Source organism: Globicephala melas, chromosome 13, assembly GCF_963455315.2.
Source record: "Globicephala melas chromosome 13, mGloMel1.2, whole genome shotgun sequence".
Classification (NCBI taxonomy): Eukaryota; Metazoa; Chordata; class Mammalia; order Artiodactyla; family Delphinidae; genus Globicephala; species Globicephala melas.
The window spans coordinates 49,686,480-49,705,168 of NC_083326.1; the positions used below are offsets into that span (position 1 = coordinate 49,686,480).

At 45.7% G+C, this 18,689-nt stretch overlaps 1 protein-coding gene across 1 annotated transcript in view; it reads left to right on the forward strand.

Annotated features, from left to right (window-relative positions):
- Nucleotides 1-18,689, forward strand: part of TMEM241 (transmembrane protein 241) — a 106,486-nt gene that overhangs the window by 33,252 nt on the left and 54,545 nt on the right. Inside the window, 6 exon segments of the mRNA XM_030842659.2 lie at nt 3,209-3,286; nt 9,215-9,240; nt 12,568-12,619; nt 14,812-14,860; nt 16,004-16,049; nt 17,156-17,191. Coding sequence (XP_030698519.2) covers nt 3,209-3,286; nt 9,215-9,240; nt 12,568-12,619; nt 14,812-14,860; nt 16,004-16,049; nt 17,156-17,191 — 287 coding nt within the window.

Sequence of the window (18,689 nt, forward strand, 5' to 3'; positions counted from 1 at the left end):
GAGCGTGGGCGTTGCCGTTACTGGGTTGGAGTCATGGAGTCATACCCAGAACTAGTTGTGAGCTCGCCAGCAAGCTGCCCCATCACTCTAAGCTTCAGTTTCCTTGTCTGTAAATCAGGGCAACAGGCATCCGTGGATACAGTTGTTGAGATATGGTTTAAATAAGAGAATGCAATTAAAATAATTAGCACTGTGCTGAACACATTGTTGGTATCTATTATTAGAGAACTTTAATATCAGTTCTGGGGACTTCCCTGGTGGTCCAGTGGTTAAGACTCCGCGCTCCCAATGCAGGGAGCCTGGGTTCCATCCGTGGTTGGGGAAATAGATCCTGCATGCATGACTCAACTAAGAGTTCGCATGCCACAACTAAGGAACCCACATGCTGCAACTAAAGATCTTGTATGCTGCAACTAAGACCCGGTGCAGCCAAAAATAAATAATTAATAAATAAATATTAAAAAAATTTTTTTAATTTAAAGAATTAAAAGGCAACTTTCTTTTAAAAAATTAAAAATAAAATAGAATAAAAAATAAAGTAAAATCAGTTCTGTATGTGTAGATAGATCCTTTTCCAGAATCTGATCAGAATCTCCTAGGCAGATGGAGAAACCTGTCCACAGTTTATAAAATTGAGAAAATTAAGCCTCCTTGAAGTCTAGAGTTAGCGTCTAGAGTCACCCTAAATCTCGTTTCCTTACTGATTTTATAGTCAAGGAGGCAAAAGCATTTTAAATCAGGGCTTAATTTTAAATAAATAAGATCCAGGTTGCCCTTTCGTTTTCATGTCATGTACCACAGGGTTAACCTCTCTAAGATTTTCTGTGCTATCTTCTTAGGCTCAGACCTAGAAGGCCAGGGCCCACGTTTTCCAAACATGAGCCCAATGGATAAAGCCAATTAAAAAAAAATCTCTTTAATAATCTTAAAATACATAAAGAATAATTGAAAATATAAAAGTTTAAGAGGGATAAAAAGAAACACAAAAGATGAAAAACATAGAAAATAATTAAAATAAAGGATGATTTTAAAAGGAAAAAAGTTTCAGCTGCACTTTTAAAGGAGTAGAGAACGTTAAAAAGGCAAGAAAAATGTAAGGTGAGAGCTCAGAATGAAATGAAACAGTGCGAGTTAGAACAAAATACCAAAATAGGGCAGAGCTATACAGTTATAAAAGTCTTAAAGACAAGGTAAAAATAAAAATATATACTCCCAGGGACTTCCCTGGTGCCACAGTGGTTAAGAATCCACCTGCCAATGCAGGGGACCCGGGTTCAAGCCCTGGTCCGGGAAGATCCCACATGCCGCGGAGCAACTAAGCCCGTCCGCCACAACTACTGAGCCTGCGCTCTAGAGCCCGCGAGCCACAACTACTGAGCCCACGTGCCACAACTACTGAAGCCCGCGCCTAGAGCCTGTGGTCCACAACAAGAGAAGCCACCACAATGAGAAGCCCGTGCACCGCAACGAAGAGTAGCCCCTGCTCATCGCAACTAGAGAAAAGCCTGCGTGCAGTAATAAAGACCCAACGCATCCAAAAGATAAAGAATAAATCCATCTGGCAGTGGTTGGGCAGCAACATCTGCTTAAAGACCCACTTAAGAGTCCTCGAAGCTGGAATAATTTCCCAGCTCTGGGTCCTCCATCGAGGCCACTAAGCGTGGGCTTGGTACCTCTTAATACTGACAGCCTTCATGCAGTGCTCCTGCATTACTTCCATCATTCCTCCCTATAGCTCCAGGTCGTAGATATTGTTATCCACATACTACAGAGGAGCAAACTGTTTGGATACATGCCCTGCTCCACTAGCAGATGGTGGAGCTGGAGCCTGAAGCCCAGCTGATGCCAAAACCCATGCATTATTCTTGATCTTTTTCTGCTTTCCAGGAGACATTATCATCAGCAGCAGCAACAAAGACAATAGCACAGTCCCTCACCCCTTAATCCCTCCCCTTTACCTTGTCAAGATTATCTATCAAATTAGGAAAGACTGCTGTTCTTAGCAAACAGCCCAGCGATAGTCAATGTGCAGTGGGTACTCTGTGTATCTTGATAACCCACTGGAGTGTTACCTTTTTTTATATCTTCTTCCTCCCCCCACCTTTTTTGGGGTACAAAGTTGATCCCAGTTATCCCATCATTTACTGCAGTTCAGTCTCCTAAATATTTCCCTCATGTGGCCACTTTTCTCCATCTTTGCTGCCACTACCAAGTTCAGGCCACCGTCTTGTCATTCCTTGTATTAGTTTCCTGTAGCTGCTGTAACAAATTACCACCTACCTAGGTGGCTTAAAACAACAGAAATTTATTCTCTCCCAGTTCTGGAGGCCAGGGGTCTGAAGTGAGTACCAAGGTGTGTCAGCAGAGCTGCGCTCCCTCCAGAGGCTCTAGGGGAGAATCTGCTCCTTGCGTCTCTCTTCCAGCTTCTGGTGGCTGCTGGCACTCCTTGGCTCGTGGCTGCATCATTCCAGTCTCTGCTTCCTTCCTCTCCCCCACTTTTCCCTTCCACACTATATTCCACCCCACTCAACTCCCCCTGGTTTCCCGAGGAGGTGGGCTTCCTCGCTCCTCTGGGCCCTTGTGTGTGCCTCCAGCCCTCTCCCGCCTTGTCTCTTTTTGCTGGGCTCATTCTTTTTTTTTTTCTTTTTTCCCTTTGGCCGTGCCATGCATCATGCAGGATCTCAGTTCCCCAACGAGATATCGAACCCATGTCCCCTGCGTTGGGAGTGTGGAGTATTAACCAGTGGACCACCAGGGAAGTCCCTGGGCTCATTCTAGTTCATCATTCTGTTCCCGTTTAGACTTTGGACTTCACTTCCTCCGAGAAGGCGTGCTCTGCCCACACTGGGTTGGTCATGCCTTTCTGTGCATTCGGTCAGAGCTCTTACCTCAATAGGGACAGCCTCTCTAACATGTGTCCACCTGTTCACAGGATGTGTCCCCTGCACCTGGCATGGCACCTGACACACAGTAGGTGCTTAATAACTGATGAGAATACCCGTAAGAGGGGAGTGTGTACATCCACCCTACTGAGCACAGTGCTGTAAGCAAGAACACTGATCCACGCGGAAGAGTTTTTGCTGGAGAGCAGTATCGATGTGAATGCCAACAGTGCCCACAGATCTTTATTTTTAAGCGTAAATCAAGAATTATGTAATTATGAGATCCAAGAAAATATTTTCATGCTTATTCCTTTGTTTTCTTTCAGGCCATTCCTGTGTTTCTCACTTTGCATAATGTAGCCGAAGTTATAATCTGTGGGCACCAGAAGTGTTTTCAGAAAGAGGTAAATGATTACGCAAAAGGCTAGTTTCACTTCCCTTGCTTGAAATTTCAAAGACGTGCTTTTTATGTATGGTCCAGATTAGTGTCTGCCTTTTCCTGCCATCTGTTTCCAGTCAAGCCTGCCTGACGGTGGTCACTAATTTCAAGGATCACGGTTTTGACATCCCTTCAGTTCACCAAACATACGTGGGGATGCTTGTGGGTCTGAATGGACCTCAACCCCAGGCCAGCGCTGAGCCAGGGCCTGGGGGGCCGAGGTAGAGATGACTGTGGGCCTGGATGGTGGTGGGGGGGCATTCCCCCCCTCCCCCTACCGCATCCCATCACCATGAGGAAATATTTGGCGAGCTTCCCACAGGGTGCTGGGAGCTTTAGCCCACCCTGTGGACATCCTCTTTTCCTCCCGACCCCAGCTCTGCCTTCCACCAGTTGGAACACGTTTCCTCACCTTCCGGGCCTCCATCCATGAAAAGGGGAGAGAAATGTCACCCACTCAAAGAGTCGTTGGGAGGACACCATGCAGCACAGGTGCTAGTAGGTGCTCCCAACACTTTCCGGCACATAGTAGGTGCTTTGTACCTACTATGTAGTTTAGCTATGATTTTTAACGTGATTGGTGGTTTTAGTTTGGTACCTGTTTTGAGAGTTCCTTTTTTCTAACATCTGCCTGTTTCAAATGACTTCACATCAAAATTTTGGAACTTTTAAGCTCGAGAGAGGCTAGTGGGCCATGCAGGCAGCACACTTCTTACAGGTGTGCCAGGGACAGAGAGACACCTTTCCTGTGGCCAAGGCCACTCCACACACCAACACTCCCGAGGGACCTTTCTGATACATGGATCTGATCATGTGCCCCTACCTACAGCCCTTCAGCACCACCCAGAAGCTACCTGGAGGCCTGCAAAGCCCTTCACCACCTGGGCCCCATCCACCTCTCTGGCTTCAGAAATTCCAGCCACAACCAAACTTCTCATTTTCCCTAGACCATGTCGTAGTGTTTCTCTCCTCTGATCTGTCAGCAAACCTCTTCGTGCACCCCTGTCCCATTCACTCTATGAATATTCCTACATCCCTGTGTACGTGGCCACCCTGCCAGGCCTGGGTCTACAGTCGTAAGCAAGAGGCATGATCGCTGCTCTTTACAGAGCATCAGCCCAGAAGGGGAGACAGACATTAAACTAAGAATTAGAGCAGGCCACTCTGGGGAAGTGACATTAAACACAGACAAAGGATGAACAGGAGTTGGACATGGTGGGGAGGGGAGGGCTCCCTGGAAGAGGAAGCAGCAGATGCAAAGGAACAGACGTAGGAAGGGACTTGGTAGAAGTCATTCCGGGCTGTGTGGCTGGGACTTGATGGGGAAGAGAGGGGGCGCTTAGGACGAGGCTGGAGACGGGCCTGTGGGGCTGAGCTAGGAATTGGGGATTTATGCTGAGTGCACTGGGAGGAACCGGTTGGGTTATAAGGCCCACAGACACTGTGCAGCTTCCCAGTGTTAAAAGCTCCCCCAGTTTCTGTGGAGGAGAATGGATTACGGGAGGCGAGGGAAGCCTGTAGTGACTCCAGCGAGGCTCCGTACTTTAGGCTAATCTGCCTGCCGTGGGAACCTTCCCTGACACCTCAGGCAGCTTGGGCACCTTCAGCTGACATTTTACTTATCACACCAGCTTGCAATTTCCATATTTCATCAATTCTAACGTGTGCTTCTTTTTCTCACATCTAACATTTTCACTATCGGGACTTCCCTGGTGGTCCAGTGGTTAAGTGCTTCCACTGCAGGGGGCACAGGTTCGATCCCTGGTCAGGGAACTAAGATCCCACATGCTGCGTAGTGTGGTCAAAAAAATAAATAAGTAAAAATAAAATAATTCTTTAAAAAATAAGTTTTCACGATCTAAAATCAGGGTGGTTTTATAGTCAATGGTATGTCCTGGTCTAATGTTTGTTGGTTTTTTTTTTCTTAGTAGTATAAAAAATACTAATTTTACAATCAGTGGCATCTTAAATTCAGTGAAATACAGTATGATTTTCCCTGTGTCTCTGCCTGCTTCCAGCCCTCTCATTGCAGTGACCCTGTGGTTGGGTGTTTTTTGGAGCCCCAGGTCTCAGCCCAAGGACTGGAGCTGAGCTGAAATATTCACTAACTGGTCACTTAGGTTCCAGGAGCTGCTCAGGTTCTGGGAGACTAGTCAGACCCTGACTCAATTCCACTCAAATTCCAAAGAAGACTTCTTATTCACAAAATGGATACCTTTTGTGTGAATTAAAAATGAAGATTTACCTGGTCTAGGGATGAGATCCAGCCATCTTCATGGGATACTGCTTCTTTCTTTTTTGGGGGGGCCACACCATGTGGCATGTGGGTTCTTAATGCCCTGACCAGGGATAGAACCTGCACCCCCTGCATTGGAAGTGCGCTGTCTTAACCACTGGACCGCCAGGGAAGTCCCTCCATGGGGTATTGCTTCTTGATGGACAAGTCAGATCAGGCAGGTGAAGGTGAGGGTGAGACATGGGGCTGGAGGGTCCTCAGTGTATTTCCACCAAGCAGAGCGCAAGGGTCAGACTCCCAGGCCAAGAGGACCTTTCCTCGGAAGCAATTGGGTGAATACCAAAATATTGTGACTCTTCAACTCCATTTCATTACTGACACAAAACAACATCATTTCTTGTCAGGGCAAATTAGGAAACAATTGAGTGGGTTACATATCTATTTAGTTACTTTTTTAAAAAACCCTTTCTTTCCTTTACGAATATCATAAGATGTAATAAGTCGTAGAAAATGCAGAGAAAAAAGATGTCAGAAATCAACTGTGATCTTACTTCCTAGAGGAAACGACTTCATTCATTCAGTTCAGACATATGTAGAATATTTACAGAAATGATAAAATACGTCCTGTTTTTCCATTGATCGATTTGTCGGAATCCCTAAATGCCTCATTTCTCTCCACATGGAATGCAGTGTGTTGGCCGGTCCCTGTTTGTAGATTTGTAGGTGGTTTCTAGTAGTTTGGCGTTAAAATCTGCTCTGTGGTGAAGATGACCGTGATATGTTCTTCATATGATTTACATTCCTGATCATTCAGCCTGGAGCCATGACCAAGCGACCGGGTGTCATGAGGAACATGGTTGGACGCCACCTCTCAGACTTGACCTGTGACTCCGGACGTAGGCTCTTTGGTCCATTACGTGTCAGGTTTCCCTAGAATGGCCTTGGGAGAGTAGAGTTGACCTCTTCATGACCTCGCTCCCAGATGAGAAGAATAAGCTCTATCTGGGCTGTGGTTCACTGTCACCAGCCATAACTAGTTCTTTGTGTATGTGCACACACACGCACACAGTTTGACTCTAAGTTAGCGTGTGGCTGGTGGAATTAGTCTCAGTAACTTGGCAGATATATTTGCCACGGTTTAACCTTAGAATACTGCTATTCATTCATTGGTTCGCTCAACATTTATGAAGTATATGCTACATGTCAAACATCTGGCTAGCTCTACAGCTACAGATGTGGAGAGACACATATATCACCCTCACAGAACTCAGGCTGAATGGGGAGCTGACATGTAAACAGGTGCTGGGATGCCCAATAGAATGTCCTATGGGCTGAAACAGGCGTGTGGGTGCACTGGGGGGCGACCGCGGGTAAGTCTGCTTGCCAGGGCCAGATATGAGCCCAGTCACACAAATGGGTAGGAATTTTCTGGGCACTCCAGGCAGAGAGGAAGCAGCCAATGAAGGCCAGTGGCCTGAAAGGGCCGGTGGGTGTCACTGCAGGACTGGCTGTGACAGAATGGAGTCCGAAAGGGTCAGACTCTGGAGCTCGATCGCCTGGGCGCACACCCTGTGATCCCAAGCAACTTACCTGATTTCTCTGTGCCTCAGAATCCTCATCTGTAGCACGTAACCCAGGACCGTACATTAACCCGTAGTGACACGAGTCAACATGTGTCAAGCACCTAGGACAGCACCAGCAGTCCTCAGAGCGCGTTAGCTTACCCAGAGCGGCGTCAGCTACTTCCTGTGACTTTGGCAACGTGACTCTTGAGGAGTTGTAGTGACCCACGCAGAGCTGAGATGTCGTTGGGACTCATCACTGGGTGATTTGGGGACCGAGGGGCTTGCGGAGGGGAATCCCGGACACAGACTCCTCGGTTGCTCTCGGAGCCTCGGGGGCTGGAGCTCCGTAATGAATTTCTTGCTGGTGTTCACTCTCCATGTCTCAGGTTCTGGGCTCCTGTAGTCAGAGGAGGTCAAAATAAAAAGGACTCTCCTCTGTGGGATGGGCAAACTCCTTCAGGCACTAGAGTTGATTTGCTGCCCTGTAACGGAAGCCCCCGAGCACCTGCTGGTGAACATGTCACTCATGGAAGAGTTGAGCATCCTTTTTGTCTCCATCCTCTCCATTCCTTCTCTTCCTCCGAACTCTGGAGATGTCAGCTTTATTTAGCTCAGAATCTTTTAGTGACACGTTTTCCCATGTTGGGGGCAATTATCCAGGTGGGAGCCAGGTCGCCTCTGCGTGTGTCATCCTTTCTGTACTGAAGGGATAAGTGTCCCCACTGGGGGGCAGTGGAGTCAAGGTTGGCTTTGCCTTTGGTCTCTGCTGAGGCCGGTTCCACAGAGATGAAAGATAACGTATAAGAGATAACAAAGGATCTAAAGATGGGAGCCACTGCTTTGTACACACACATTGTGTGTTTATTAAAACAATGCATTGTGGATTATTTAGTCACACATGAAAGCTTAAGATAGCCTTCATAGCAAACCGCATGTTTCTCTTGCCAGTGCTTTACTTTTTTAAAAAATTGAGATATAATTGACAAATAAAATTATATTTGTTTCAGGTGTTCAATATAATGATTCAATGTTTGTATATATTTCGAAATGATCGCCACAATAAGTCTAGTTAACATCCATCACCATGCATTTGTTTTTCTTGTGATGAGAAGTTTTAAGATCTACTCTCTTAGCAACTTTCGAATATATTCGATACAATACGCTGCTGTTAACTATAGTCACCGCGCTGTATGTTACGTCCCCAGGCTTTGCTTATTTTATAATAACTGAAATTTTGTACCTTTTGAGTGCTTCATTTTTAAACAATATGTTCATAGTTCACACTTCATCTGAGCTGGAGTAAAAGAAAATTGCAGTTTGTCCTCAACTAGCAAAATAATCCTTCTGAAATGTCCAGAATTAATCTATTATCTTGCCTGACCATTTCCCCTGTCAAATATGAAAAAAATCTATGCTTCTTCCTGCTAGAGCTTTCTTCCCAAGTGCCAAGGACTAATTCCCTTAAACTGACCAATAAAAAGGAGGTAACAAAGGTAGAGTATGCATTAGAATTTCTTCATTTCAGGGAGCTCTAAACGGCAACTGTAGATTTCCCCAATCTGCCCTTTTTTCCTTCTCTCTAGGGATGGAGTCAAATGTCCCTTCTCCTTTTTTCTGTTTCCTAATTTACACATCATACCAGAGAATTTATAGCACTGCTCAGGGTCACAGCTGGATTAATGAAAGGAAAATTTAAAGAGACAGACCGGAAGAGAAGTTGAACAAGAGCTTAATTTCTTTTCCTACACAGGGTACATTGATTTCTCTCTCCTTTTCATGGTGTGTAAGATATTCGAAGGCTTGGGCGTGGCGTCATTTTGCTTTTTTGTGGGTAAACATAGTTCTAATGGTGAGAGCGGTAAAACTACTCATCCAGAGTGCTTTGCCGAAGTGACTCAACTCTGGACCTCTGAGTCATCCTTCGTTTGGTCCAAGCAGAAAAAGCCTCAATAAATACTGAAGTGCAGCAGGTTGTTAAGCCCCCAATAAACTTATTCATAATTTATGTGCCTCTTGATCTAAATATTTACCTTTAAGGGGAACAAAAAAGAGTTTTCAAAGGCTAATTGTACGTCTCTTTATTTTCATACAGAAAACATCTCCTGCGAAGATCTGTAGGTAAGTTTAAAAAAAACAAAAAACAACTTCACAAACATCTAAAATAGAAGATTTAACCTGATATTAACTTCGATGAGAAACCGTCTGTTGACAATTCATACTTGAGAGTTGACAGAGGAGTTTATTACAGACACTCACATATCCCTCTTTTGTGTCTTATTCTCAAATTTGCTCTTTTTTTTTCTGAAATATTTTATCCCTAAGGGGAAAACAACTCATGCTAGATTTCAGCCATTGATGCCCAGAATTTCACTAAGAGTTGTGCAATGCTGATGAAGAATGAAAATGGAAAAATGGAAGCGACTTAAAGTTTTAAAAATAATGTTTGATCCTCATTGGGTTTTTAAGAATTCCCGTGGTGGAAAAGTACTGGCCTGCGAATCCACGGATCTGAGTCGTGGTCTTGGGCCACACAGCGCCGTGACCGTGGGCAGGTTTCATACCTCTCTGTGCCTCAGTTTTCCCAGCTGAAACGTGAGTTGGGCTGGACCTTCTGGCAGGACCCTGTGCTCCTGTTGTGCTAATTCTGACCTGGATGCCTTGTCCTCTGGTGACTTCCTGCTTCCTCGGCAGTAGCTGCGAAGCTCGGTCCTGAAGATAGAAAACCAGCAGAATGTTTTAATACGTGGATTTAGGACTTTTTGTTTCATATATTTCTGGGCTTTCATCCAATCTCCTTTTTTTGCCTTTATTACAGGCTGCTACTTGAAGAAAAAAAATCCCACTGTCAGGAAGCATCCTCTTGTTTAAAAGATTAGCAGGTGTTAAAGAGAGGCATTAAAACCCATTTATGCCTGATGTAATCAGGTGTTGCTCAAGGCCAAGTTCGGTGGGAAACTAGGGGCTGCCTCACACCTGGCACTTCTCCCCTCAGCCCTGAGGGCTTGTCTGCTTGAGGGGATCTAACGCTCATTGCCTGTGGATGGGGAAGCATCCTGCATCCTCTAAAGCCTCTGTCCACTGCAGGCAGACACCAAAGCCATGAGGGTTCTCCTCTCCCCACAACCTACAGCCTGCCTATTCCTGTGCAGTCCCAGAAACCCTCCTGGACAACCTCCCTCCTCTCACCCCACCCTGACCTCCGAATCCCTCAGCAGTCGGGTGCCAGGGAATTGTCTCAAGGCTGTTTGAGTGTGTGCCTTTAAAGTTGGCGAGGCTATAGGAGTGGGTGGACTGGAGTGGTTAGAACCTGTCCCGTGTTGTCCTGCCCTTCCTGAGGCCCTGAGGCCCCAGCTCTGAGGATTCCTCTGTACCCATCCTCCTGCCTCAGGCCCAGCAGCCATGCTAGTCTTTTAAGGGTTACACACTGTGTGTGATGACAACAGTGAGGACTGTGTGGGGGGGGTGGGGGGGGTGTGGACAGAATTGATTAGCATCACTATTGCCAGTGTACTTAGGTTATGAGTATCAGGCTGTTGTGTATTCTGTATATATATGTAAGTAATACAGAATTTGATATGTATGTAGAACATATACTGGTGTGAGATGTCATATGATAAAGTTCCCTAACAGTGAAAATGCTGTATTCACTGCCCCCATTCATGTCTTTGATCCTTTGCTGTTCGCCGCGTAATGCAATGGTCAGAAGGGACCCAACCCTGAATATGTTGTTGCATTACAAAATGGAAAGAGGGGGAAAGAGCATGTGGTCCTTTGGGTTTTGTGTTTTCTGGTGCCTTTCTTTAGGAGGAGAGAATGATTGGCAAAAGCTATAGGCCAAGATATTTTGGTATATGAAGCCCATATACCGTCTAAAAACCACTGATTTCTAAGCCAAAAAGGATCTCCAAATCGACTTTCTAATGAATGAGAAAATGTGAAAATATCGTGATCGGCAATGTTACTTTTTTGTGCAAGAATTATAAAAAGAACCTTTTATTATGGAAATTTCTAAACAGATATAAAAGTAGACAGAACAGTATAATGAAGCTCTGTAGACTCATCCCCCAGATTCAACAGTTTTCAACTTAAGCCTCTACCCAGCACCTCATTTCAGCAAATCCCAGGCATTGTAGCGTTTCAGCCATAAATATTTTGGTATGTATAAGAGATTTTTTTCTAATGAAACTTTTTTTTGTTTGTTTTATTTTATTATTATTTTTTTTGGCCACGCTTCGTGGCTTGCAGGATCTTCGTTCCCCAACCAGGGACTGAACCCCTGCCCTTGGCAGTGAAAGCGCCAAGTCCTAACTACTGGACCGCCAGGGAATTCCCTTATTTGGGAAAAAGTTAAAACCGATAGAAAAGCTCCAAGAATATTACAATGAACTCCCATATACCTTTTATCTAGATGCACCCACTGATAACGTTTTTTGTATTTGCTTTCTCTCTCCATATATACATATGTACATATATATCACATAAAATATGTAAGAATATATACATAATTATTCTTACTCTTATTTTTTTCTGAACCATTTGAGAATAAGTTGCAGGGGTTATGACCCTACCCCTAAATACTGCAAAGCGTATCTCCTAAAAATAAGAAGCTCTTTTATAACCACAGTGCAATGTTTAAGTTTAGAAAATTAACATCGGATACAATACTGTTAGGTAATATTGAGTCGATGTTCAAATTTGGCCAATGATCCGGATATTGTCTTTTATAGTAATTTCTTCCCCCAAAGATGTCATGTCTCTTTCATATCCTTTAATCTGGAACAGTTTCTCGACTTTTTATTGCCTTTCATTGGCTCCATAGTTTGAATAGTGTAAGCCCATTGTTTTGTGGACTATCCCTGAATTTGGGTTTGTCTCAGTGTTTCCTTGTGATTCAGTCCAGGTTATGCATATTTGGCAGGAATACCACATGAGTGACGTTGTGCCCTTCTCAGTACATCGTATCAGGAGGCACATGGTGTAGCTCTGTCCCACTATTGGAGATGTTAAGTTTGATCATTTGGGTGAGGCGATAAGTTTGTAATGTGCTTTCCGTGGTGTTTTCTTATTGGTAAGCGGAATAACTGTAGTCTGCTTGCCCAGTTTTCCACTAGTGTATTTTTGGGGATCGGTAGTTTAAAGAAGCCTCCTTTTATATATACTGTTTTTCTCAAGTGAGCCAGCTGTGGTTTTGCACATGTCCTGCAAATGCCTGTCTCTGGGAAGATGGCTAGCCGAGCCCCAGAGAAGAAACTGGTGTCAGCAAAGCACGTAATTGAAAACTACATGGGTAGTGAGGTTCTCAGAGGATGAACGGGGGAATTGGGTGTGGTCTCACGAGATCTTTGCCTCATCCGAGCTCCAGTCCGTGTATTTCAACCTCCACACTCTCCGGGACTCACCCTTGATGTTGACAAGTGAAGCTGCGTGTTTACCCCCTCTCCACAGTGCTCTCTTCCTCCTGGCTGCCGCAGGGTGCCTGCCCTTCAACGACTCCCAGGTGAGTTCAGGCAGACTCACTTTGCCTTCCAGGTATCTCTGAAGCCTGCGTGGATGAGCAGAATTTCCGAATCCTTCCTTTGAGAAGCAGGATAACCTTGGCCTATACAAAGGCATGTAAAAGCAAACTTTCGGGGCCCTAGGGCACTTTTTGGCCAGGCCGACACCTCTCCTCAGGTCTCTGCCTTCTCCCAGGCTGCAGCAGGGGAGCCCGCAGACCTCGGGCCTCTGGGTGCCACGATGGGGGCGGTCCACCCTCTGTACGTGCTGGGAGGACCTGCACATCCAAATGACTCCAGCCCCACACACTGAGGTGAAGTTGATTTTCTTTTCCTCTCATCCCAAGGGCCTCATCTGCACAGTGATTTTCACTTTGTCAGACTGAGTTTTTCTTTCTTAGGCACTGAGAACCCACCCCCACCTCCAGGAGTCATCTCATTTCGGGCTCTTTCTTTTCTTTCTTTTCTTCCCCAGCATTTATTCAGTTCCCATCAAGTGTTAGGCACCGAGCCAGGCTCTGGGGGCACAAGGAGGAATTGCCATCCTCCAGGCAGAAGTCGGAGTCTCGTCAGAGCAAAGGGGAAGGGGCAGACGATGAACCGATAATTATAACACAGGGAGGCCGGGGCTCTGTCCGGGGAGGTGTGGGATCCTTCGAGGCTCAGAGCAGGAATAGGGAGCAATTATAGGGAGCTTACTGTGTGCCAGGCTCTGTGCCAGTGCTTTAGTGCCTCACTCTATTTAATCTCACAGCAATTCCGCAAGGGTAGCAGCTATTATTATCTCCATTTCATAGCTGAAGAATAGCGAGGCCCAAAAGGTCACCAGCTAACACATAAGTGCGGATTTTAGAATTTAACCCAGATCTTTCTATTTTCTTCCTTTTTAAGTCACTCATCCTTTATTTTGTTCCAGTTAATATATCAAGTTTTCGTAACATGAAAGCCATCATATATTGAACACTTGTGTGCCAGGCACTGTGCTGAGATCTCTATACTCTGTTTCATTTAATTCTCACAACAAACCTTGAATGGTTAGGATTACTGTTTTACAGAAGAAGAAACAGACTTAGATTAAAATAATTTTTTCAGCTGCTTGGTATAGTGAGTGTATAGATGGTGGCACAACCAGTCTTCAAACCTAGACTTGTCTGCCTCCAAAAGACATGTTTTTTTTTTTTGCGGTACGTGGTCCTCTCACCGCTGTGGCCTCTCCCGTTGTGGAGCACAGGCTCCGGGCGCGCAGGCTCAGCGGCCATGGCTCACGGGCCCAGCCGCTCCGCGGCATGTGGGATCCTCCCGGACCGGGGCACAAACCCACGTCCCCTGCATCGGCAGGTGGACTCTCAACCACTGCGCCACCAGGGAAGCCCCAAAAGACATGTTTTTAATTACCATGCTAGTTTATAGCAGATGGGCAATAGTCTTTTGGATGTGGGGAAGGGAAGGGGGCAAGAGAATTAACCCGGATCTTTCTGATGCTGGAGCCGGGCTCTGCTTACTGTACCTAAATCTTGAAGGGGGAGGAGGAGCAACCCAGGAGAAGAAGGCAGGTACGGACAGAGCCCTAGAGGCGTCCTGGGTGGCCTGTGATTCAACTTTATTGAGCACTTACTATGTGTGGGTCCCTGGGCAAATTCCTGCCCCCTTGGAGTTAATCATCTAGTGCGGGGTGGAGACAGAGACAGGTCACAAGTAAAACAGAGTGTGTCAGGTGAGGTAAATGGAAAACGGAAGGGAAGAAGAGGCGGGAGTGCCCCTCAGCTGAGTTGGCCAGGGACGTGCAAGTTCTCTTTCTCTGGAGGGGGATGGGCAGTGGATGGGACTGGTTGGGTTGATAGGAGCTTGTCATAGGGATTCTTGGGTGTCCTGAGTTTGCATTTCATCCTGAAGTCACTGGGGGATGGCTGGATGATTTTAAGCAATAGGCGGCACCATCAGGTCTACTTTTTAGAGATGCAGTGCTGGGGAGTTGGGGGGATGGGGAAAGAGATGCTGGAGGCAGGGAGCCCTGCTAGGAAATGTTGTAGGCAACTGGGTGAGAAATAAGGAGGGACTGGCCCAAGGCCCCAGAGTCCTGTCTGGCACCATGCCTGGCACTGTGCATTGACATTTAGTGTTTCTGATCATCATGCCGGATCCCGTTTGTCTGTACTTACAGCTAATTTTTTTTTTTTTTAATCTTGTGTTACAGTTTGATCCAGATGGTTATTTCTGGGCTATAATTCACTTATTCTGCATAGGTAAGGCTTTTTAAATAAATTTATTTATTTATTTATTCATTTTTGGCTGTGTTGGGTCTTTGTTGCTGTGTGGGTTTTCCTCTAGTTCTGGCGAGTGGGGGCTGCTCTTCGTGCGGTGCATGGGCTTCTCACTGCGGTGGCTTCTCTTATTGCGGAGCATGGGCTCTAGGTGTGTGGGCTTCAGTAGCTGTGGCTCGTGGGCTCTAGAGCGCAGGCTCAGTAGTTGTGGCGCACGGACTCAGTTGCTCCGCGACATGTGGGATTGTCCCGGACCAGGGCTTGAACCCGTGTCCCCTGCATCGACAGGTGGATTCTCAACCACTGTGCCACCAGGGAAGCCCCGTCGGTAAGTTTTTAAAGAAGTCTTACTGAAACAATTGAGACTTATTATTCCTTATCATGTATCCACTTTTTAGTGATCCTGGACAATAGGAAGATGAAATCCAAGGTGTCAAGGTTAAAATTAAATGGGCATTTTTCTGGTTTGAATTTTCTGTTTTGGAGTTTTCCTGAAATGTTTGCAGTTTCCATAGAGTCTCGCCTTTCTCATGACAGACATTAATTAACTCGCCAGGGCCCAGGCTTTGCTTGCTCAAATCCACTTGTGCAGTGCTGGTTGGTCTTCTCTAAAAATGGTGAGAAGAGATCCAGATCCAGAGGTTTGTGTCAAAAACACTCTCTTTCAGCAGTATACAAAAAAAAAAAAAAAAAAAAAAAAAAAAATTAAGTGGGTGAAATAAAAGGACCATCTACTTTATTTCAAACCAGTGTTTCCTATCTGTAGTCTTAGAGGGAAAAACAGTGCCCTGACTTTGTGACACATGGGTCAGAAGTCCTGCGGTGTTTCTCATGTGCACCATCAAAGGAAATCCAGGCTTATCAATCCTGTTAATTGTGTCCTTCTGGGGACCACGAGCCTTTCCAGCCCAGCACTCTCTCTATGAACTGCATCATCTGGGGGATTATCGAATGTGCATCCTTGAAATTCTCCAACGTGCTCTTGGTCGCCCCCTATTGGCTGCGGGTGACCCTTGCAGGGAAGAGGGGCCCTTCTCCCTGCGGGTTTCATGCTTCCCAGGAAGCACCAGCCGGCCCCCTCCACAGAATGCCGCGTGCCAGTGACTTGTGTTGCTTCCTTTCCAGGGGCTTATAAGATACTACAGAAATCCCAGAAATCCAACGCGTTAAGGTAAACTTTTAAAGTTTGGTGAGTCGTCCTTTGGTTAAAGGAAAGGGGTGAGACCCATGGGGTCGTGAGCTTCTTCCGTCAGCCAGAGACTCCGTGAGTCCAGGATGGGGGGAGGACAGCAGGCCGGGTCCATCAGTACCTGAACCATTGCCAGCGATGTGCAAAGAGCCTGGAAGTCTCTCTCCTCTTCCTTCAGGGTGGCCCTTTAGATGACATTTTGACAAAAATTGCGTGACCGGCTGCCTTGGGCCCCAGTTCACTTCCTCCAGCTCAGAGGCACAAGTCTTTTTTCTTGTTTCTCCAACCCCTTCCTAACTTTAGACCCAGAAGCCTCCCCCGTCACCAGCTCTGTTCTGGGGTAAAATGAGGCCTTTGTTGAGGGCAGTCAGTGGAACAGAGTTGCTGAATGTAAATGAAAAAGATGAGAATTCAGGCCTCGGTTGGGCTGGAGCCGCCAGGTCAGAGCCCGCCACTGGCCAGCTGGCCACTGGGTTTCGGGGCCGTCTGAGGCCCACAAAGAAAGGTCTGAAGGGACTGACTCCTGGGAGAAGGTTATACATGCTGAGGGTATGTGATGGGTCCTTAGAGCACCATTTTTTCTTTGAATAAAGTGTTTTTTCAGCAAGAAGCCAGTAGAGTTGTTAGATAAAATACAGGATACCCAGGTAAATTTGAATTTCAGAGAAGCAAAGAATAATTTTTTTAGTTTAAGTATGTTTCATGCAACATTTGGATCATACTTATACTAAAACATTATTCTTTATGGGAATTTCAGATTTATTTGGGTGTCCTGTATTTTTATTTGTCAAGTATGGTAGCCCTAGAAGCCAGTCCAGTGACCTGAGAGAGCTGACACTCCTTTTAAAATGGCAAATAATCGGCCACAAGTGAAAATGCATGTGATAGTACTAAATTGAAAATGTTTTTAAAAAATGAGCCAGGAAATGGTTTTGAATATAAAGTACTTTTCTTAGTGTTTATTAATGATTTATAAATCTAGAAACTTATACATAGGTCTAATTTATGAATGGAAGAAAATGACTATTTTGTGTATGTTAAACACATATTATTTTACCTTTTATGTTTTTTTTTTTCTCATTTCTTAGTGACATTGACCAGCAGTACTTAAACTATCTATTCAGGTAAAATATAATTTAAATTTTCAAAGAATAACTCATATTCTTCTAGAGCTAATGGATTTTTATTTTCCAATAATGTATATATTTTCTATTAATTTTTTTATTGGAGTATAGCTTATTTACGACGTTGTGTTAGTTTCTGCTGTACAGCAAAGTGAGTCAGTTATATCCAGTAATATTTTGATAAGGGAGATCTGAGCCAGTGTGTCTGCCTACCAGGAAGGCAAGCTAAATAATTGGTGAGATGATCAGAACTGCAGAAACTAAATAGTGGTCCTGCCGTTAGGCCAGGCAAGAAGGGCTTCCATCCAGCCCCACACTTCAGAGAGCCATGCCTCTCCCCGAGGCATATGGAGTCTGTAAGGCTAAGAGCCCACACCCTTCCTTCTAGACTGGGCCTTGGAATTTCTGACCCAAGTGGATTCCAAGGCCTCCTTGGGTCTGTCTTCTTAACTCATTCCGAGACCCAATGGATGTCCAAAGAGAGGCTGTTAGTATGAGGGATGTGCATGGAGGGTGGACTTGCAGACTGAGGTGTCCACACACACATGTTTGAGGTCCTTGGGTGCAGGACGGAGTCTGGTGTCGGGAGAGAAGAGGGTGCACTGGGAGCTGGGAGCCAGAGGCAGGATGTCCCCACACTAACACCTTCTGACAAGAAGCTCCAAGGACTCCAAGAATTCTCAATTTTAATCTGGACTTTCAGGTTGCTTTGAAGGTGTATTTGTTAAGGTAGGATGAAGTTTGAGGCTTGGTTTATAATATGTAAGTGTAGTATATGGATTTCCATTTGTACCCTTGCCCCAAGCCAAGTAAAGAATAGGGGTTGGCTGCTGAGTAGAATAGCTGGGGAGTATTCTTGCATTCTGAGAGTCCTACATGGTGCACTGAGGGACCTAATTGAGAAAGTGAGGTTTTGCTGTCTAGAACTCAAGTTTGCCTAATGCAACAACATTCAGTCCAGAGGACCAAGGTCGGAGAGGTGCCTCTCAGCCTTTGGCCACATGGATTTCTGCAGGAAGTTGGCTTAAAACGTTCAAGATCTGTGTTCTCTACCTACAGGTAAAGTTCCTAAATATCTTAGTATTTATGAAAATGCCTTTTTGAAGACAGGATTCAACCCAAACATAGCTGGGGCCTCTTTTGTACTCAGTGGAACAGTCATTAGCTCCACTCTGCCCAGACCCACCAGCTGCCCCTTCAAGAGATGTTTCTGAAAATGCAGAAGTCTCTTGGTGTTTGAAATGTTTCCATGACATCGGACTACTTTAGACAGTTCTTTTTCCCCACAGAGCTTATAGCCCAGGCGAGCAGCAGAGGGTTTTGGGGGTGGAAAAAAACAGCCGCTGTGACCCCCAGCTAGTTCTCCTGCCCTCCCCCCTCTCCGCCCTCCCCCGTGTGAGGGTTTCACTACCTGGGAGCCAGGTGCTCAAGGCTTCCTGCCTCAGCCCACTGCACACCCCGCCAACGCCACACTGCTGTTTCCACGTCTTCTTTCAGT